A 22,266-nucleotide genomic window follows, 5' to 3' on the forward strand; every position below is an offset into this window, starting at 1 on the left:
CACAGTTAGATGCAGAGACCTTTGGAAGAAACTTGTGCGAGAGAGAGGCCCTAAAGCTTAAGCTTCATGGGAATCAGCCTCTGATCAAACAGGTCTGTATATGTCTAAGCTCCAATTACAGAGCTATGCTTAGTTCCCATGGGGCTCCTGAGCCTCAGGCTAATCAGAGGACTTGGTTGATTCCTGTGTAAGAGAACCTAAGCATTTAATGGTTGAAGAGGCTTGTCTGCCTTGAAACTGGTAATGGGGGAGGAGCTACAGACTCCTTGCACATTGAAGATAAGTTTTGACCCTGCACTCACATACTTACTTATCTTTGAACTCGATTTCTTCAGTGAGTTGAAAGCCTTCGATCTACAAACATGGAACCGCCCACTTAGAGATGATACTAATTATTCCTATTTAATTACATCAAGAACAAAATTCAATTAAATTCTTACTCTAAAAATCAGAAAAGTAAAACTGCTTTTCAAAATCAGGGTGAAGGTTCTTAAAATATAAAGTGTTTGCTTGACAAATGAGACGACTGCAGAGCGTAGTACTTTTGAGTTTCTTTTGTATAGCTTCTTGAAATCTTATTTTTCCCACGTAGTTTGTTTCAGGCGTATTAGCGGTGAACTCGGCTTCAGTACAACATTCACTCGACAAACCCAGCTCCGCGTAAGTGAACGGCTCTGTAGTTAGGGGAAGTTACTAAGAGAGTTACTAAATAAGGAGTGAGGGGAAGTTACTAATTGATTAAAGAGAAAGTTTGTAGAGAACAGCCACGCCCACGAAGAACCTTGATCTAAGATGAAAAGGGCATCTAAGAGTCACGAGGTGGCTTCCTGATTTGTGCTAGGCCTTGAAGGAAATAGGTGAATAAAATGTATTAAGAATTATTCCAAGTTGGATAAAGTCAGCCACTGTACATACACACACACACACACACACACACACACACAGAGGAAAGGGCTTTTCCACAGCAAACTCGGCACAATCCAAGGGCAGGAGGATTCCACGAACTGTTCCAGGTGTTGTATCTTCAAGGGTGCAAAGATGAACAGTGCAGGTCCCCGTCCCCGAGGTAGCGCCACCGGGAAACTGAATCAGGTCCCGGGTATTCTCGAAGCGGCTGAGAAGCGGACGTCCGGCCTGGAGGAGTCACTGGAATGGATTTTCCACGTTGGACTTCGAGGTCCGGATGCGCACTCAGTTCTCTGGAAGGCTCTCGCATTGCAGTACAGGGGATGCAGGGGTTTGCTCCCTGGTTCTCAGCTGCCGCCCTGCCTCCCCCAGCGCCCCGAAGCCCCGCCCCCGCCCCAGGGAGGCTGCGCGGCCAGGCCTCCCCCGTCCCCACGTGATCACCGCCCCTGCCTCGGCGAAGCGTGAGCCGCCATCACAAGTCCTGGCGGCTGGGCCCCGGCCGGCCTCCCACCTCCCCCTCCCCGGTGGGGCACCGGTGACAGGTTGGGTTTGTGTTGACCCGTCCCATCTGGCCCTTGGAGCGGTGGGCCTCTGAGAGCGGGACGAGAAGTTCGGACCGACCAACTCCCGGGCGGACAGACGGACCGGCGGGCTGCCCAGGTGACGGCACGGCGGGGGCGGTGCCCAGGGCCGCGCCCCGCCCCTCGCAGGCCAGCGCCCAGAGCCCGCGGCCCGTGCCCGTTTCCAGTATGGCCGCCCGCCGTGCTTGACCCGCGGCCTCTCAGCTTCGACTCCCCGTGGGCGATGCTGAGGCGGAGGCCGTGACTGACACGCTCGCTCACACGCACGCACGGACCCAGACCCACGTCCGGAGCCCGAGCCCTGGGCCCGGAACCGCTGTTTCCCCCCGGCTCCGCGGCCAGATCCCGGACCACGGCTCCCGCGCCGCCGCCGCCGCCTAGCCGACAAGGACCGCGCCGGACCTCGAGCGCGGCGGCCCCCGGCCGGCAGGGATGGGGAAGCGGGCCGGAGAAGGAGCAGCGGGATCCGCCGCCGCTGCCTCCACGTCCGCCGTGGCCGGTCTGGAGCCCGCGGCCGGCCGCGGCGGGGGCCCGCGGAGCGCAGCCGCCGGCCTCCTGGGAGCGCTGCACCTGGTGATGACCCTCGTCGTGGCCGCGGCGCGGGCCGAGAAGGAAGGTGGGTGTCAGCCGGCCGGCATCTCCCGGGCCCGGCGCCGCGGCTGTCACCGCGCCCTCGCGGAGGCCGCTGCCGGGGTGCAACCGGGGAGGAAGGGCGGCCGGGCGTAGGGCTCGGTCCGGCGCGAAGTTGCTCGGTCGAGTCTCGTCCCGAGCCGGGAACTCGCAGTTCGGATGCCAACTCGCGGCTTTGGCCGCACGGAGTTGCTCTTGTTCTCCGTGATTCTTTCCCCTCGTCTCACCCCCGTCTTCCCCCTTGTCTCCTGTCACTGCCATTTCAAAACTTCCTGAGTTCTCGTATATTCTTGCCACTTGGCCCACTAGGTAGGAGGGGCATATTTTTAGACTTGATTGTTGTTAATAAGCAAATTTCAGGACACTTTTTTTTTCGTTGCGGTTTTAATAACGGCGTGCGAACAGAGCTCACTTTAAATTGTAAAAATAGCGAGACTGGGGGAGAGGCTTCAAGACAGCTTGCCAAATTTTACTTTAGATTTGTTTAAACGTTTTTGGAGGAGGAATCTTGTATCTTCAGCTTCCCTCTTCAGTATCGTTTTGCAGTATTGATGATTGTTTAGCTAACAGTTCTCTAATATTTTTTTCATGTCTTAAGATAACGTAACTGGGTGCCATTGTTTTTAATGTGAAAGACTTTAAAAACCAATGTCAAGTTTCTAGCTTGCAAACCTTTGCCTATAATTTATAATTAAGGGCTAAGTCTTATTTTTTAGAAAACTCTCGTTAGTATTGTATGACCGTAAACCCGGTGCTTTTCCGGGGTTAAATATGATTTTGTAATCTAGAAGCCCAAATCTGTAGTTTTGTTGGCACTACCTGTTTTTGAACCTGAGGAAATGAGTGACCACAGAGCCTTCATGAAGAAATAGTTAAAAGTGAATGGTTTTTAAAAAGCTAAGCAAAATTTGTTAGTTTAGCTTCCCTTTCATACTAAACTGCCACTGCAAGGAAAATAATTTCTTGCCACAGTGAGTTTAGGGTTGACGTTCTACTTTACACCTGAAGTCACTTTTTATTGTTAAAGAAGGCAACAGCAAAGCAAAGCAAATTCATGTTAAAGTGAATGCTTTAGTTCACTGGGGGTTTTTTGTTGTTGTTCAATACGGTACAATGAACTCTTAAGCAGTTTGGGTTAACATAGGTAGAAGTTATTCAAAGAATTGCTGTCTGTAGAAAGGATTCATCTACAGAGGCAAGATTATTTCTTGAATGAAATATTGCTGCTTTAGGACTAGTCAGGCCTGGAGTTGTCACAGTTCATCTTTGGTTACAGATCTGCAGTTGATTGGTTCTCGTGTGGCCATGGCACCAGCACAGCCTGGCATGTAGTTTGTGTGTCCAGTAAATCTGAAATGGTACAATAAGTTAATGTCTCCTTGAGTTTAAAGTACTGCTTGGCAGGTGTCCTGGTTTTTGTCTTCCTTGGATTACTTTGCACAGTGCCAGGCACACAATAGGCATTTAACATTTGTCTGAGGGAGTAATTATATTCATGGGTATTAACACAGGGAACTAAAATGATTGAGTCCAGTAAAACATTGAGTTTGTATTGTCCTTCTGCTTATTTTTCCAGCAGCTATTTTTTTATGCTAATTCTTGGTGTATACTTAAGAAAAATCCTTTGTTTGAGAAGTATCAGACTAATTTATATTTGCTAATTTCCCTTTTGTATGGTTTATAAGTTTTAGCACATCTCTCTAATACCCATAAATGTAAGGGTCAGTGGAGGAGAATTCGCCCCGGTGTACAAGATTGAAAAGATGGGGTTGAATCAGCCAGTGGTCCTGGCAGAATCAGACACCTTTTGTGGCCTGTGTTGTGTCAGTATGAACTATTTGAACAGAGAAACTCGCTATTCAAGATATTGACAGTACTTACGTAGAACACAGGACTCTGCCCATCACAAATGGATCTGATTCTAATCAAATATTCCAGGAAGATAGCTCCAAAATTGGCCAGTGTTTTCAGACTCCTTGGTGATCAAGTTCTAGTAGTTCTTGTTTAAGTAGGAGAAGTGAGATTGATTTTCTTACGTGAATGTGATACTGCAAGTTTGGCCCCGTTTGCCCCCCAAAGGGGGCTGTTGTGAATTTTTTCTCAGCAAATCTGGGCAGACTTCTGAAGGGAGCTGAATTCACTCTGTCCATTTACATCCTGAGGATTTTTTGTGTGGTTTTATTTTGGTAGTATAAACTACCTTAACTTTTTAAAGCTAAGACTTACCTGCAATTTTAATGATGGTTCTTTGGGTATCTCGTATGTTAGTATATTTCTATTGCAGCCGAATTTCACTGGAAAATCTTCCAAACTAAGTAAAACTCATCATCTTCTAAAGAAAAGCAGCAGAAATTCCTAGATTACCTAATGCAGGTTTCATGTTTGGACCTGGTGTTGTTAAGTTTAAGTTAGAAGCATGCAGCAACCTTTGTCTTAACATCCTGTATGTCTTCAGTTCAGTTCAATCACTCAGTCGTTTCCGACTCTTTGTGACCCCATGGACTGCAGCGTGCCATGTCTCTCTGTCCATCACCAACTCCTGAAGATTACTCAGACTCATGTCCATTGAGTCGGTGATGCCATCCAACCATCTCATGCTCTGTCGTCCCCTTCTCTTCCCGCCTTCAGTCTTTCCCAGCATCAGGGTCTTTTCAAATGAGTCAGCTCTTTACATCAGGTGGCCAAAGTATTGGAGCTTCAGCATCAGTCCTTCCAGTGAATATTCAGGACTGATTTTCTTTAGGATTGACTGGTTGGGTCTCCTTGCAGTCCAAGAGACTCCAGAGTCTTCTCCAACACCACTGTTCAAAAGCATCGATTCTTTGACGCTCAGCTTTCCTATATGTTTTAACACTCCTATATCTTAACATCTGTCTTCACTGATCTTTGAGGGTATGTTTCACTAGTCTAGAGAAAAGGGGATCTTTGAGGATGTTTTGGCTGTGCTCTGTAGTTTGTAAGAACTTTGAAAGAGTTGTCCAAGGTAGAAGTTACTGTAATTATTACAACTTAATTGCTTGTTCTGGATTGCTGGCATCCAGCATTCCTTGAAGCTAAGATCTAGATATCGAGAAGAGTGAAAATAGGGGGATGGTGTAGTGAAAATATATTAAAAACATAGTGAAAATATGTATGTATATGTTAAGCATCTAACATTTAGTAGTATTTTTATTTGTAAGTCAGCCCATTCATTATTACCAACAAATAAAAACTTTTTAAAAAAGCATCATGCATGCAAAGTCTCCTCAGTTGTGTATGACTCTTTGTGGCGCTATGGACTGTAGCCCTCCAGGCTCCTGTGTCCTTGGGATTTCCCAGGCAAGAATACTGGAATGGGTTGCCATGCCCTCTTCAAAAAAAGCATCATGTATCATCTATAATATAGTTTCATTGTGAAATGTGTTTTGGGGGCATGGTTGTCTTTTAATTTTTTATAAATATAAAGCTACAGTTTCTGTATCTAGTAAATATGAAGTTGGGTAAATTTTCAGAAATGTGATTGTTTAAGTCTGCGACAATTTCACATGTTATTATCACTAATTGGCGATTTATGGCAGGGTGAAGTTTGACAGTCTTTCTTAGGACTTTTAAGTTTGTCTTCCAGATACTTTTGTTTCATGCACAAATTTTTGTTTTAAGCTGTGTTTGTGACAGAAGTGCAGAAGGAGGGTACAAAAGTGTTCTGTCTCCAAAGCATATGAACAGAAAGTGCTTAGGAATAAAAGCCAGAAGAAAAGAGATTAAAAACCTAATTTGGTGAGGATTTTTGTCTTAGATGGTAGATTGATCAGGAGTGGTATTTAGTTTCTTTTTATTGAATTTTTACTTTCTAATGTAAACATGTTTTTTAAGAGTGGTTTTCTAAAGAGTGAGATGCTTTTATCCTTTGTATGAGGGTGGAGTGATTACTTTTTAATTTAGAGCCTAGTAAGTAGAATATTCATTCATGTTTAGTTTCTGAGTCTTGTCTGACTCTCTTGCGACCCCATGGACTGTAGCCCACCAGGCTCCTCTGTCCATGGGATTTCCCAGGCAAGAATACTGGAGTGGGTTGCCATTCCCTTCACCAGGGGATCTTCCCAACCCAGGGATCAAACCCAGGTCTCCTACATTGTCAGGAGGATTCTTTATGACTGGGCCACCTGGGTAGCCCATATTCACTCATAGCGCTCCATTAAGGAACTTTGGTCACTTGCTTTTTACTAAAAGCTGTTCATTACTGCCCAGATCTGTACTGGGCAGTAAGAAGTACTGTAGTTGAAACAGTGTGCTCCCTCTTTCTCTTGCTGAGGACTATTTTCCTCCTCTTTGTAATCCTTGCCACCATCCTCAGAGATCCATCCCCCCAAAAATCAACTTTTGGGGAGCAGGTGTAAAATCATTAATTTGTTTTCATCCAGAGTAGAGTCATAAGCCAAACTACTCTTGGAGAAAAATGAAATCATTGCCCGGTGCTTGATATTTTATAAGTTCTCCTTCATCTGCCTGTGGCTTGAGCTCTCTGATTGGCCCCGTCAGTGGGAGATGCCTTTTTTCTCTGGCTGAGTTTTTCCTTATCTGTGGTAAGCAGCATTGGGCACTGTCGATAGCTTCTTCTTGGAACTTCTCTCCCTTCATTTCTGTGACTTTGTACTTCTTGGTCGTCATCCTGCCCCACTCTCAGTCGCTGCTCTCTGGGTGCCCGTTGGCTGTCTTCCTCTCTTGCGTGTCTGGTGACCAGCACACACTGCTTGTGTCCAGAGCAGAATTGTTTGATGCCACGTCCAGTTTCCCAGTTTTTGTTAATGCCTTGATTATTCTGTCTGCCACGTTGGTCTTGTTTCTGACCAAGAAACTGATGTCATTTACCAAGTGCCATCAGTGTCTGTAAACTTCCTTGGGCAGCTTGCCCACAGCCTCCAGGCTGGGGCATTGCTGGGGGGTCCTCACCTCCCAGCTGTCTCCACTTCCCTTCATTTTGCCATCCCTTCTCCAAATTTGTGTTGTCTTTGTTATTGAGCTGTCATTCATTTTGGTGCTTAATCAGGTACTGCCTCATTGAGCTACCTAAATTCCTTTGTGGGGGTCCTTCTTCACCCAGGCCAGAATTTCTGTGGGGCAGAACCTCTGTCAACATCTGCAGTGTGGACAGGGCAAGCATTTAGTTTTAAATGGAAGTTTGCCTTGAATGACCTCATCCTCCTGTTCTCACATCTGAGTTCTGGATTGAGAGTCCAGAGCACAGGAAACCTGTACTTGAACTTGGATTCTGCTCTGGTAAGACATAGAGTGACACCACATTTTTCTTCCCTACATATTGCTTTCCCTTGTAACTAAAATGAGTAACATACACTTATCTAAACTATCACTTTTGTTACTTCTGGATTTTAAGATTTTATATCCTCATAAAACCCCAATTTACAGACCATGAAACAGGCACAGAGAAATTAAGGAATGTTTTCAAGGTAACAGAGCTGGTAGGTATTTAAGCTCGGGTTCCATTGCAGGCCATCTTTCCCTTGAGACAAGCTATTCATTCCTACATGGGTATATAAGGTAGTAGGTTTTGTTGTATACCAACTGGTTAGTGAACAGTTCTGGACTTGCCAGTGGTCTAGTGGGTAAGAATCCACCTGCCATTGCAGGGGACGGGAGTTCAGTTCCTGGTCCAGGAAGATCCCACATGCTGAGGAACAGCTCAGCCCACTCGCCACAACTACTGAGCCTGTGCTCTAGAGGCTGGGACTGCACCTCACTGAAGCCTGTGCTCCGCAACGAGAAGTCAGTGCTCTGCAATGAAGAGTAGCCTCGGCTCGCTGCACCTAGAGAAGGTCCTCATACAGCAACAAAGACCCAGAGCAGCCAAAAAGATAAAAATAAATTAAAATTATTAAAAAAAAAAAAAAAAAAAAGAACTGTCCTGCCAGTTTGTGCAAAACCAGCATGTTAAATATTCAAGTGAGGTGCAGTTTTTAAGAAAGAAAACCATAAACATCCATAACACTTTCTATCAACTTCTTAACCATTAAAATGATCGTAGGTAATTAGTAATTAGCCTCCAACTAATAAAAATAAATGGAAAAAAAATGATCATAGGCCATCTGGATTGTGCATATTCTTAAAAAGAAACCAGGGAAAACCCATGAATGAATAATCCATATAACACGTATTCGATATTGGAAGCCACTGACTCGACTCTCTGCCCTTGATATTTAGGTACCTGGTATATTGCTTAGGTTAAAATTAACATTGGATATGGGACTTCCCTGGTTAAGACTTCCACCTTCCAACGCAGGGGTCATGGGTTAGATCCCACTTGCCTTTCAGCCAAGAAACCAAAATATAAAATAGAAGCAGTATTGTAGCAAATTCAACAAAGACTTTAAAAGTGGTCCACATTAAAAAAAAAAAAAAAAAAGTCTAAAAAAAAGACATTGCATTCTGTGATTCACATACTCCTTAGTTCTAGATTGGGATGACCAGTTAGTCAAGACCTGTGGATAGTCTCAGAAGCTGGACCTGTGTTAAAAGGAAATGGAGATGATCCAAAGGCTAGTAGTGGCATCAGTTTTTGATAATGGTGAAATCTCGTTCAGACTTCGTTATTTATTTGACTGCACCAGACCTTAGGTACAGTATGTGAAATCTAATTCCCTGACCAGGGATTGAACCTGGGCCCTCTGTATCGGGACTGTAGAGTCTTAGCCCTGGATCACCAGGGAAGTCCCTTAGACTTCTGTTAGAAGTCTTGGAAGGGACTCCAGAAGTTTATTCCTGGTGCTTTGTTCATTCTGGTGAAGGGATTTTTTGGATTAGGTGATCATTATTATCTGTAGTAGGTCAGTTTTTCTTTCATTCCTGTGTGATTTCTTTAGAAAGATATTTAGAAAACTATTATTCTTTGCTTGTTTCATTCTGTTGAATATAGCAGTTAGAGCAAAGTTCTGAAAAATGTCTAAGGTCTAAGATGATCCTTGACATGATCTGTCATGATAGAGCGTCAGACCCAGTTTCTTTCTTTATTTCTCTGTATAATTGTGGTTAAAACAACAACAACACATAAAATTTACCATCCTAGCCATTTTAAAGCTTATAGTTCAGTAATTTTAAGTTAAATTCACATCAGTGGGCAGTTGGTCTCCAGAACTTTTTCATCTTGCAAAACTGATACTCAGTACCCATTAAACAATAACTCTCAGTGTCTCCCACCCAGCCCCTGGAAGCCACCATTCTACTTTCTGTTTGTTGTGAATTTGACTACTTCAAATACCTAGTATCAGTGGAATCATGGAGAATTTGTCTTTTTGTGACTGGCTTAGTTGACTTAGCATATTGTCTTCAAGGTTCATCATGTCATAGCACGTGACAGGATATCTTCCCCTTTTAAGGTTGGTTAATCGTGTGTGTGTGTGTGTGTGTGTGTGTGTGTAGTTTTTCCATTTTGTTTATCCATTTATCCATCAGTGGACATTGGACATTTGGGTTGCTTCCACTTCTTGGCTGTTCTGAATCATATTGCTGTGAATATGTGGGCAAATGTCTGTTTGAGATCCTGCTTTTAATTCTTTTAGGTATATACCCAGAAGTGGGCTTGCTGGATCATATGATAATTCTATTTTAAATTTGTTGAACAACTGCCATACTGGTTTCCATTGCAGCAGCTCACAAGGATTTAGTTCCTTCACATCCTCACCAAAACTTGTTCTTTTTTCTTTTTTGGTAATGGCCATCCTAAGGTATATATGGTGATATCTCATTGTGGTTTTGATTTGCATTTCTGTAATAATTGATATTGAGTAGCTTTTCACATGCTTGTTGGCCACTTCTATATCTTTTTTGGAGAAATAATTGTTCAAGTCCATTGCCCATTTTTTAATTGGGTTATTTTTGTTGAGTTGTAGGAGTTCTTTATATATTCTGGATATTAATCCTTTATCAGTTAGATGATTTGCAGGTATCTTCTCCTATTTTGTAAGTTGCCTTTTAGGATTGTAGTCTTCGATGCACAGAATTTTTTATGTCTGACGTAGTCTCATTTATTTATTTTTGCCTTTGTTGCCTGTGCTTTTGATACCATTTCCAAGAAAACATTGCCAAGTCCAGTGTCATGAAGCTTTGCCCTATAGTATTTTCTTATAGGAGTTTTACAGTTTGAGGTTTTAACATTTTGATATTCATTATGAGTTAATTTCTTTCCATGATATAAGATAAAGGTCCAGATTCATTCTTTTGCACATGGATGTCCAGTTTTCCCAGCACCATATGTTGAGGAGACTGTCCTTTCCCTGTTCAGTGGTCTTAAAACCCTTGTGTGAAGATCCTGTGACCATGTACATGAGAGCTTATTCCTGGGTTCTCTGTTACCTCCGCTGATATATTTATCTCTCTTTTTACTAGTACCAACCACACTGTTTTGATTACTGTAACTGTGTTTTGAAATCAGAAAGTGTGGGACCTTAACCTTTGTTCTCTTTCAAGATTGGTTGTTTGGGTTCCCTTGAGATCCCATATGGATTTTAGGATGGATTTTTTTATTTATGCAAAAATTGCTGTTGTTTTGGTAGGTTTGCATTGAACCTGTAGATCACTTTGTGTAATACTGATACCTTAACAGTGTTACATCTTGGAGTTATGAGCATGGGATAGTCTTTCAGCTTGTCTGTGTCCCGTTTGTTTTCTTTCAGCGGTGTTTTGTGGTTTTCAGTGTGCAAGTCTTTCACCCCCTTGGTTATTAGATTTATTCCTAGATGTTTCATTCTTTTTGATGCTGCTCTAAATCAGAGTGCATTGTATGATTAAGAATTGTGAACTTCTAGTTTTTGATTAAAAGAACTATGCTCTGCTTTTGAGACATAACTTCTGCATGCTTAAGTTATTTCCTTAGATTACTTGCCCATAAAATGAAATATATTTTAAGCCCTCTCAAGTTTTAACAATTTGTGGCTGTGTTTTTAATCAGTTATGATTATAAAATGATATGACATTCTAACTTTGATTCTTAACAACTAATTTTATTCCTGTGTACTTGGAGTATACATTTGAATCAAAACATGCACTAGTAAAAACCCATCTCAGCAGTAAATTTGAGAAATGGCCTAAGCCAACTCTGCTGATACAAATTAATTGCAGTTTGCATTCATGGTATAGCACAGGCTCTACCTAGATTTCCTTTGGGGGGAATGATTACACTGGAAGCAGCAGATTTTCCTAGGGAATTGTTTCTGGTACGAAGATGCTTTCTAAAACTTACCTGTATTATGTGAAGAGGTTTGAAATATGGTTTACATTTGTCATTCTAGTTTTACTTGGTGTCTAAGCGATGTGTGAGAGAGGGCAGTGTGCTTTTCAGACTGGATCGCCTTACTAAACTTTTAGATGTGGCTCTTTTAAAAATAGAAAAAGTTGTTTTTTGCTGTGCTGGGTCTTTCTTGCTATTCAGGCCTTTCTCTAGGTGTGGCAGGCAGGGGCTGCTCTCTCCTTGTGTTGCCTGGGCTTCTCACGGCTGTGGCTTCCCCTTGTGGAGTGCAGGCTCTGGGGAGCACAGGCCCCGGTCTTCACTGTTGCGCACGTGGGCTTAGTAGTTGTGGCTCCCGGGCTCTAGAGCCACAGACTCAGTAGTTGTGGCATACGGGCTTAGTTTTGCTCCTGGGCATGTGGGATCCTCCCAGATCAAGGATCAAACCCATGTCCCCTGCATTGGCAGGTGGATTCTTTACCACTGAGCCACCAAGGAAGCCCTGGATCACTTAAAAAATACTTGCATGAGTTGGTGACATGGGCTTATGTTGAAGCATTGCTCCTTGATGCAGATGGAGAGTGGAATAGCAGTTAGCGCCGTCGAGAGGTAACGTCTCTTTTTGGGGTTAGTGCAACAGGAGTTATGTTTCACAGGCAAGGAAGTTATTTCATGTTTATAAGTTGATCTCATCATGCTGGGGACTTCTCTTGGGTTATGGCTGGACTCAGAAATAGGTTACCGAGAATAGTGTTGATAAGACACGAGAGTAAGAAGAGAGCAGGCTGGCAATTAAATCTTATTTTATTGGAATAGTAAAGATTCTTGTAAATAGAAAATAATTTCTGCAGATTCTCAATTTCTTCCTGGCTGCATCTGAGTTTATTTATAGTTGTATAGGATCTTGAGCTTCTGGAGGTTAAGGGGTAGGGTCATAGTCCTCCTGGACCTAGCATTTTAGGGAGTTCAACACATTGAGTTCTGACTTGGTAGGAGAAGCAGTAAACCGTAAAGATGGTTCATAAAGATGAACCAGAATGAATAAAAAGTATATATGAAATGATAATTCTTACACAAGTTTGCTTTTGTACCATTTCAGTGAGTTCAGTCGCTCAGTCGTGTCCAACTCTTTGTGACCCCATGAACCTCAGCACACCAGGCCTCCCTGTCTATCACCAGCTCCTGGAGTCTACCCAAACCCATGTCCCTCAAGTCGGTGATGCCATCCAGCCATCTCATCCTCTGTCGCCCCCTTCTCCTCCTGCCCCCAATCCTTCCCAGCACTAGGGTCTTTTTCAATGAGTCAACTCTTCCCATGAGGTGGCCAAAGTTTGGAGTTTCAGCTTCAGCATCAGTCCTTCCAATGAACACCCGGGACTGATTTCCTTTAGGGTGGACTGGTTGGATCTCCTTGCAGTCCAAGGGACTCAAGAGTCTTCTCCAACACCACAGTTCAAAAGCATCAATTCTTTGGCGCTCAGCTTTCTTCACAGTCCAACTCTCACATCCATACATGACCACTGCAAAAACCATAACCTTGACTAGATGGACCTTTGTTGGCAAAGTAATGTCTCTGCTTTTAAATACACCATCTAGGTTGGTCATAACTTTCCTTCCAAGGGGTAAGTGTCTTTTAATTTCATGGCTGCAATCACCATCTGCAGTGATTTTGGAGCCCCCAAAAAATAAAGTCTGCCACTGTTTCTACTGTTTCTCAATCTGTTTCCCATGAAGTGATGGGACCAGATGCCATGATCTTAGTTTTCTGAATGTTGAGCTTTAAGCCAACTTTTTCACTCTCCTCCTTCACTTTCATCAAGAGGCTTTTTAGTTCCTCTTCACTTTTTGCCATAAGGGTGGTGTCATCTGCATATCTGAGGTTATTGATATTTCTCCCGGCAATCTTAATTCCAGTTTGTGCTTCCTCCAGCCCAGTGTTTCTCATGATACACTCTGCATATAAGTTAAACAAGCAGGGTGACAATATTCAGCCTTGACGTACTCCTATTCCTATTTGGAACCAGTCTGTTGTTCCATGCCCAGTTCTAACTGTTGCTTCCTGACCTGCATACAGGCTTCTCAAGAGGCAGGTCAGGTGGTCTGGTATTCCTATCTCTTTCGTAATTTTCCACAGTTTATTGTGATCCACACAGTTAAAGGCTTTGGCGTAGTCAATAAAGCAGAAATAGATGTTTTTCTGGAACTCTCTTGCTTTTTTGATGATCCAACAGATGTTGGCAATTTGATCTCTGGTTCCTCTGACTTTTCTAAAACCAGCTTGAACATCTAGAAGTTCATGGTTCATGTATTGCTGAAGCCTGGCTTGGAGAATTTTGAGCGTTACTTTGCTAGCATGTGAGATGAGTGCAAATATGCGGTAGTTCGAGCATTCTTTGGCATTGCCTTTCTTTGGGATTGGAATGAAAACTGACCTTTTCCAGTCCTGTAGCCACTGCTGAGTTTCCCAAATTTTCCAACACAAGAGAAGACTCTACACATGGACATCACCAGATGATCAACACCGAAATCAGATTGATTATATTCTTTACAGCCAAAGATGGAGAAGCTTTATACAGTAAGGAAAAGCAATACCAGGAGGTGACTGTGGCTCAGATCATGAACTCCTTATTGTCAAATTCAGATTTAAATTGAAGAAAGTAGGGAAAACCACTAGACCATTCAGGTATGACCTAAATCAAATCCCTTATGACTATACAGTGGAAGTGAGAAATAAATTTAAGGGACTAGATCTGATAGACAGAGTGCCTGATGAACTATGGATGGAGGTTCGTGACATTATACAGGAGACAGGGATTAAGACCATCCCCATGGAAAAGAAATGCAAAAAAGCAAAATGGCTGTCTGAGGAGGGTTTACAAATAGCTGAGAAAAGAAGAGAAGCAAAAAGGAAAGGAGAAAAGAAAAGATATACCCATTTGAATGCAGAGTTCCAAAGAATAGCAAGGAGAGATAAAAAAGCCTTCCTCAGTGATCAATGCAAAGAAATAGAGGAAAACAATAGAATGGAAAAGACTAGAGATGTCTTCAAGAAAATTAGAGATACCAAGGGAGCATTTCATGCAAAGGTGGGCTTGATGGTATGAAATGGTATGGACCTAACAGAAGCAGAAGATATTAAGAAGAGGTGGCAAGAATACACAGAAGAACTGTATGAAAAAGATCTTCACAACCCAGATAATCACGATGATGTGATCACTCACCTAGAGCCAGACATCCTGGAATGTGAAGTCAAGTGGGCCTTAGAAAGCATCACTACAAACAAAGCTAGTGGAGGTGATGGAATTCCACTTGAGCTATTTCAAATCCTGAAAGATGATGCTGTGTACCATTTCAGGAGCATATTAATGTAAGCAGTTATTGCCTGTGATTGGTGATGCCTAGAATTACTTGATGATAATTGCTAATGTTTATCTAGTACTTTTTTTGTGGCAAGCACTGTGCTGATTGCTTTACAAGCCGTATCTCTTTTCATCCTCACATTTATGCCATGTGGGGACCACCACAGTTGTTCTTCCTACTTTCCCTAAATCTGTTTGTTCCTGACTACAATTCCTGGTTGCTATCAGTACTGCTTGGAGGGGGGAGGGGGTGGTGGTGGTGTGTGTGCTTATTTGTGATAGTATAAAACAGAATTTTAATCTCCAGTAAAATGAGAGAGTATAATATGTAATGGTTCTTCTTGTGCATACAACTTAGAGGTCAGTTTGGAAAAATTTTTAATTTCACAAAAAATTTCATGTTGGTTATAAAAATGAAGCATTGTAAAATATGGATGAGTAAATTGAGAAAGGGCTTCTCTTGTAGCTCAGTTGGTAGAGATCTGCCTGCAATGCAGGAGACCTAGGTTCGATCCCTGGGTCGGGAAGATCCCTGGAGAAGGAAATGGCAACCCACTCCAGTATTCTTGTCTGGAGAATCCCATAGACAAAGGAGTCTGGCAGGCTACAGTCCATGGCGTTGCAAGAGTCGGACACAATTTGGTGACTACACCACCACCACCAAATTGAGAAAATTTCTGTAATCTATCAAGTAGAAAGAGCCAGTATCAGTCATAATCTCTCTTCCTTCTTCCCCCTTTTCCTCCCCCTGCTCCCCATTAAAAAAACAGATACTGTCATGTTGTCTTGGATGTATCACTTGGTACATTTCAACAACACATGTGAGGGTGCCAGTTTTCCCACATCAGCTCTTATGTGTGTGCTCAGTCATGTCTGACTCTGCAACCCCATGGACTGTGGCCTGCGGGCTCCTATGTCCATGGAATTTTCCTGAAGAGAATCCTGGAGTGGAGTGGATTACCGTTTTCTTCTCCAAGGAATCTTCCTGATCCAGGGATTAAACCTGTGTCTCCTACATTGGCAGGCAGGTTCCTTACCACTGAGCCACTGGGGAAGCACTTCTTTAAAGTCCTTGCTCACTTGACAGTAAAAGGTACCCCTTTGTTTAGTTGATTTTTAAAAATTACTAGTGTTTCTTAACCATGGTTATCAGGCTGAGTGATGGAGTTAGGTATAAGATGTTCAGGTTCAGAGAGAGGAGGGATAGAGCTCCAGCTGAGATACCAAGATCACGTAGGCTCGAAATTCTGGGTGACCCATGGCAGGATTCTGTTTATGAACCCAAGTTGAAGTGTATCACGAGAAAGGAATTCTGGGAATCACCATTCCACTGTGCATGGCAAGGAGATGGGCTAGGAAGAACATACCAGACTCACTCTGCGAGTTATCTACATTAATAAGAGGGAAGTCCAGAGAAGGTAGAAACAGTGATTCAGAGTGTGGCTCTGGTCATCTCCTGCTTTCTGGCTGTGTGAGGGCAGGTGAGTAGAGATAATCTCTATCTGTCTCAAGTTCACTATCTTTTGGACTTCCCTGGTGGCTCAGCTGGTAAAGCATCTGCCTACAGTGCGGGAGATCCGGGTTCAATCCCTGGGTTGGGAAGATCTCCTGGAGAAGGAAATGGCAACGCATTCCAGTACTTTCTTGCCTGGAAAATCCCATGGGTGGAGGAACCTGGTAGGTTACAGTTCATGGGGTTGCAAAGAGTCGGACATGACTGAGTGACTTCACTTTCACTTTAAGCTGGAGCCAATCAATCAGGGTAATAATAGAAAATAGTACTTCTCTCGTGGAGTTGAACCTCCCAGGTGTCGCTAGTGGTAAAGAATCCGCCTGCCAATGTAAGAGTCTAAGAGACTCGAGTTCCATCCCTGGGTCGGGAAGATCCCCGGGAGGAGGGCATAGAAACCCATGCTAGTGTTCTTGCCTGGAGAATCCAATGGACAAGAGCCTGGCAGGCTATAGTCCATGGGGTTGCAAAGGGTCAACCATGACTGAATCAACTTAGCATGCATGGTCATGGAGTTACTGCAGAGATGGTAACTGCAGAGTTACCATGGTACTGGGTGTCAAGCCCTTAGCACAGTGCCCAGCACATTAAAAAAAAAAAAAAAAAAAAATTGGTAAGACTGAACACTTTTTCACATTTGCTGGCCATTTGTATTTCTTTTCTGTTGTTTAATCACATCTTTCCATTGGTGTTTGAATTTTTCTTTTTGACTTAAATGAACGTTTAAGGAGTTCATATTTTTCCCAGTTCCATTAACATTTGGATTATTTGTTTTAATTTTCTATTTATTGTTATTATTTAAAAGTTTACTGACCAAATATATCACTCTTTTCCTTCTTGGTTTCTGCTTTTGTTGTTATGTCTAAAAAGCTCTGTGCATAAAGGTGATATATAATAGGTTCACCAGTATTATATCTTCATGCTTCTATTTTTAAATGCAATTCTCTATTTCTTCACAGTTTGTTGCTCTTAGGGAATCTATTTTTCTCAAGTACGTAGTTGTCTTAACACCACTCATTGAATTATACACAGTATTTCCTTTTCATGTAAATTGTATTGCATTCTTGGATCTGTTTCTTGATTTTCTGGGGTTTTTTTTCTTCACAGATATATTTGTATATTTCTGTTTTAAATTTAAGTACTACATCTTTCTGCGACACACCTCCACACTGCCCAGTTTAAATAAAGAGCTGTATCCTGTCCCTGACAGGATAATCACAGAAAACTGATCAAATTGATCACATGGACCACATCCTTCTCTAACTCAATGAATCGATGAGCCATGCCACATAGGGCCACCCGAGACAGACGGCTCATGGTGGAGAGTTCTGACAAAACGTGGTCCACTGGAGAAGGCAGTGGCAAACCACTCCAGTATTCTTGCCTTGAGAACCCCATGAACAGTATGAAAAGGCAGAAAGATAGGACACTGAAAGATGAACTCCCTAGGTCAGTAGCTGCCCAATATGCTATTGGAGAAGAGGGGAGAAATAACTCCAGAAAGAATGAAAAGACAGCAAAAGTGAAAACAACGCCCAGTTGTGGATATGACTGGTGATGCAAGGTCCAATGCTGTAAAGAGCAATACTGCATAGGAACCTGCAATGTTAGGTCTGTGAATCAAGGTAAGTTAGAAGGGGTCAAACAGGAGATGGCAAGAGTGAACATTAACATTTTAGAAATCAGTGAACTAAAGAAGATGGACTGGAATGGGTGAATTTAACTCAGATGGCCATTATATCTACTACTGTGGGCAGGAATCCTTTAGAAGAAATGGAGTAGCTCTCATAGTCAACAAAAGAGTCTAAAAGGCAGTACTTGGATGCAATCTCAAAAACGACAGAATGATCTCTGTTCGTTTCCAAGGCAAACCATTCAGTATCACAGAAATTCAAGTCTATTCTCCAACCAGTAATGCTGAAGAAGCTGAAGTTGAATGGTTCTATGAAGATGTACAAGACCTTCTAGAACTAACACCCAAAAATGTGTCCTTTTCATCATAGGGGACTGGAATGCAAAAGTAGGAAGTCAAGAAACACCTGGAGTAACAGGCAAATTTGGCCTTGGAGTACAAAATGAAGCAGGGTAAAGGCCAACAGAGTTTTGCCAAGAGGACACACTGGTCATAGCAAAAACCCTCTTCCAGCAATACAAGAGAAGACTCTACACATGAACATCAGCAGATGGTCAATATCGAAATGAGATTGATTATATTCTTTGCAGCCAAAGATGAAGAAGTTCTATACAGTCAGCAAAAACAAGACCGGGAGCTGACTGTGGCTCAGATCATGAATTCCTTATTGCCAAATTCAGACTTAAATTGAAGAAAGTAGGGAAAACCACTAGACCATGCAGGTATGACCTACATCAAATCCCTTATGATTATACAGTGGAAGTGAGAAATAGATTTAAGGGACTAGATCTGATAGAGTGCCTGAAGAACTATGGATGGAGGTTTGTGATCAGATTTGTGTACAGGAGGCAGTGATCAAGACCATCCCCAAGAAAAAGAAATGCAAAAAGTCAAATTGGTTGTCTGAGGAGACCTTACAAATAGCTGAGAAAAGAAGAGAAGCAAAAAGCAAAGGAGAAAAGGAAAGATATTCCCATTTGAATGCAGAGTTCCAAAGAATAGCAAGGAGAGATAAGAAAGCCTTCCTCAGTGATCAATGCAAAGAAATAGAGGAAAACAACAGAATGGGAAAGACTAGAGATGTCTTCAAGAAAATTAGAGATACCATGGAAACATTTCATGCAAAGATAGGCACAATAAAGGACAGAAATTGTATGGACCTAATAGAAGCAGAGATATCACGAAGAGGTGGCAAGAATACACAGAAGAACTATACAGAAAAGATCTTTATAACCCAGATAATCACGATGGTGTGATCACTCACCTAGAGCCAGACATCCTGGAATGAGAAGTCAGATGGGCCTTAGGAAGCATCACTATGAACAAAGCTAGTGGAGGTGATGGAATTCCAGTGAGCTATTTCAAATCCTGAAAGATGATGCTGTGAAAGTGCTGCACTCAATATGCCAGCAAATTTGGAAAACTCAGCAGTGGCCACAGGACTGGAAAAGATCAGTTTTCATTCCAACCCCCAAAAAAGTCAATGCCAAAGAATGCTCAAACTACCGCACAATTGCACTCATCTCACACACTATCAAAGTAATGTTCAAAATTTTCCAAGCCAGGCTTCAACAGTATGTGAACCGAGAACTTCCAGATATTCGAACTGGATTTGGAAAAGGCAGAGGAACCAGAGATCAAATTGCCAACATCTGTTGGATCATTGAAAAAGCAAGAGAATTCCAGAAAAACATCTACTTCTGTTTTGTTGATTATGCCAAAGTGTTTGACTGTGTAGATCACAACAAACTGGAAAATTCTGAAAGAGATGGAAATACCAGACCACCTTACCTGCCTCCTTAGAAATCTGTATTGCAGGTCAAGAAACAACAGTTAGAACTGGACATGGAACAACAGACTGGTTCCAAGTTGGGAAAGGAGTACATCAAGGCTATATATTGTCACCCTGCTTGTTTAACTTATTTGCAAAGTACATCATGCGAATTGTCGGCTGGATGAAGCACAAGCTGGAATCAAGATTGCAAGGAGAAATATCAATAACCACAGATATGCAGATGACATCACCTGTATGGCAGAAAGTGAAGAGGAACTGAAGAGCGTCTTGATGAAAGTAAAAGAGGAGAGTGATAAAGCCGGCTTAAAACTCAACATTCAGAGAAAAACTAAGATGGCATCCTGTCCCATCACTTCATGGCAAATAGATGGTGAAACAATGGAAGCAGTGAGAGACTTTATTTTTCTTGGGCTTCAGAATCACTGCAGATGGTGACTGCAGCCATGAAATTAAAATACGCTTGCTCCTTGGAAATAAAGCTATGACCAACCTAGACAACATATTAAAAAGCAGAGACGTTACTTTACTGACAAAGGTCCGTCTAGTCAAGGCTATGGTTTTTCCAGTAGTCATGTATGGATGTGAGAGTTGGACCATAAAGAAAATTGAGCACCGAAGAATTGATGCTTTTGAACTGTGGTGTTGGAGAAGACTCTTGAGGATCCCTTGGACAGCAAGGAGATCAAACCAGTCAATCCTAAAGGAAATTAGCCCTGAATATTCATTGGAAGGACTGATCCTGAAGCTGAAGCTCCAATACTTTGGCCACCTCATGCAAAGAGTTGACTCATTGGAAAAGATTCTGATGCTGGGAAAAACTGAAGGCAGGAGAAGGGGACGACAGAGGATGATGGTTGGATGGCATCACTGACTCGATGGACATGAGTTTGAGCAGGCTTCGGGAGTTGTTGATGGACAGGGAATGCGTGCTGCATTCCATGGAGTTGCAAAGAGTCAGACATGACTTGAGTGACTGAACTGAACTAAATTGGTACAGCCACTGTGGGAAACAGTATAGAGGTTCCTCAAAAAACTAAAAATAGAGCTGCCATATGATCCAGCAATCACACTCTTGACCATATATCTGCAGAAAACACTAAATGGAAAAGATACATGTACCCCAGTATTCATAGCTTCACTGTTGACTATAGCCAAGACATGGAAACCACCTAATGTCCGTCAATAGATGAATGAATAAAGGTGTGTGTGTGTGTATGTGTGAATATGTCAGCAATATTTTGTAGTTTGCAGTTTAAAGGTCTTAAATATCTTTCTTTGGTCAGATGTGTCTCCAAGCATTTCATATTTTTTATCCTATTCTAAATGGTATTTTAAATTCTGTTTCTGATTGTTGATTGCTAGAGTATAAACATAAACTGATTCTCATATATTAATCTTGTATTCTCAAATCCTCCTAAAAGACTTATTAATTCTAATAGGTCTTTTGTAGATTTCATTGTAATTTTCTACATAGATGATTATGTCTGAAAATAAAGGCAGTCCCTCTTTCCCAGTCTGTATACTTTTTATCTTTCTTGCCTGATTGTACTGGCTGTAACCTCCAGTGCAGTGTTTAATAGAAAGAATGGAAATCCCTGATGTCTGGTTAGATGACGGTTTTAACAGGGATGTACGTTGCATTTATCAAACAGCTTTTTATGTAGCTGTTCGGGTTTGGTTTTGTTTTTAATAATACAGTGAATCACTAACCTTGAGTTTCTCAACCTAGACCATGATGTATTATCCTTATAATATATTATTGGGTTTTTTGGCTAAAATTTTGTTTAGCATTTTTATGTCTGTAGTCATGAGGAATAGTATTCTGTTTTTTTTTTGTAATATCTTTGCTTTTGGTATCAGAGTAATACTGGCCTCATAGAAATAGTTGAAAGGTATCTTTTCCTTTTTAATTTTTAAAAAGAGTCAGCATAGAATTGGTGATTTTGCCCATTGTATGTGGTTACCAATCAAATAATACCATTGAAACTGTCTGGGCCTGGAATTTCTTTCAATTTTTTTTTTAAACCATAATCTCAACTTTTAAGACCCAGGGCTATTTAGGTTATCTGTCTTTTTCTAGTGAGCTTTGATAATTAAAATCTTCCAGAGATTTTTCAATTTAAGTCATTAGATTTATTAAAAAGTTGTATGTCGTGTTCTCCTGTTATCTTTTGAATATTTGTAGAGTCTGTGCTGTGGCACTTCTTTCATTCCTGATATTTTTAACTTGTATCTTTTCAAATTTTTCTTGATCTGTCTGGCTAAAGTTTATTGATTTCAGTATTCTTGCTAAAAATAGATTTCACCTTTTTTCTCTCTCCCTTAATCTTTAAAAGTCTATTTCTGCTAAGATTTTATTGTTTCCTTTTTTCAGCTTACTTCATTACTTCTGGTGTTTTAAGGTGGAAACTGAGATCTTTGTTTTGATGCCTTTGGGGATTTACCAGGGATCTTTTTGTTATAACAATACATTGTTACCGTTTTTGATTTTCATTTAAACTGTCAGTGATTTTTTTAGAAAGAGATTTGCATATGTATGTACGTGCATATACATATATACATTTATTTGTATGTTTTTATTTACATTTAGTTTATATAATTTAATTTATATAATTAACCTATAGTTACCTTTTCTAGT

The 22,266-nt window shown here is 41.7% G+C and overlaps 1 protein-coding gene across 1 annotated transcript in view; it reads left to right on the plus strand.

Moving 5' to 3' along the window:
- The first annotated feature begins 1,397 nt into the window (after positions 1–1,397).
- Positions 1,398–22,266, plus strand: part of TMEM131 (transmembrane protein 131) — a 179,560-nt gene continuing 158,691 nt past the window's right edge. Inside the window, exon 1 of the mRNA XM_065929757.1 lies at positions 1,398–2,103. Coding sequence (XP_065785829.1) covers positions 1,920–2,103 — 184 coding nt within the window. The 5' untranslated portion in view covers positions 1,398–1,919. The remainder of the gene's footprint in view (positions 2,104–22,266) is intronic.

Source organism: Muntiacus reevesi, chromosome 3 (genome assembly GCF_963930625.1).
Source record: "Muntiacus reevesi chromosome 3, mMunRee1.1, whole genome shotgun sequence".
Taxonomy (NCBI): domain Eukaryota; kingdom Metazoa; phylum Chordata; class Mammalia; order Artiodactyla; family Cervidae; genus Muntiacus; species Muntiacus reevesi.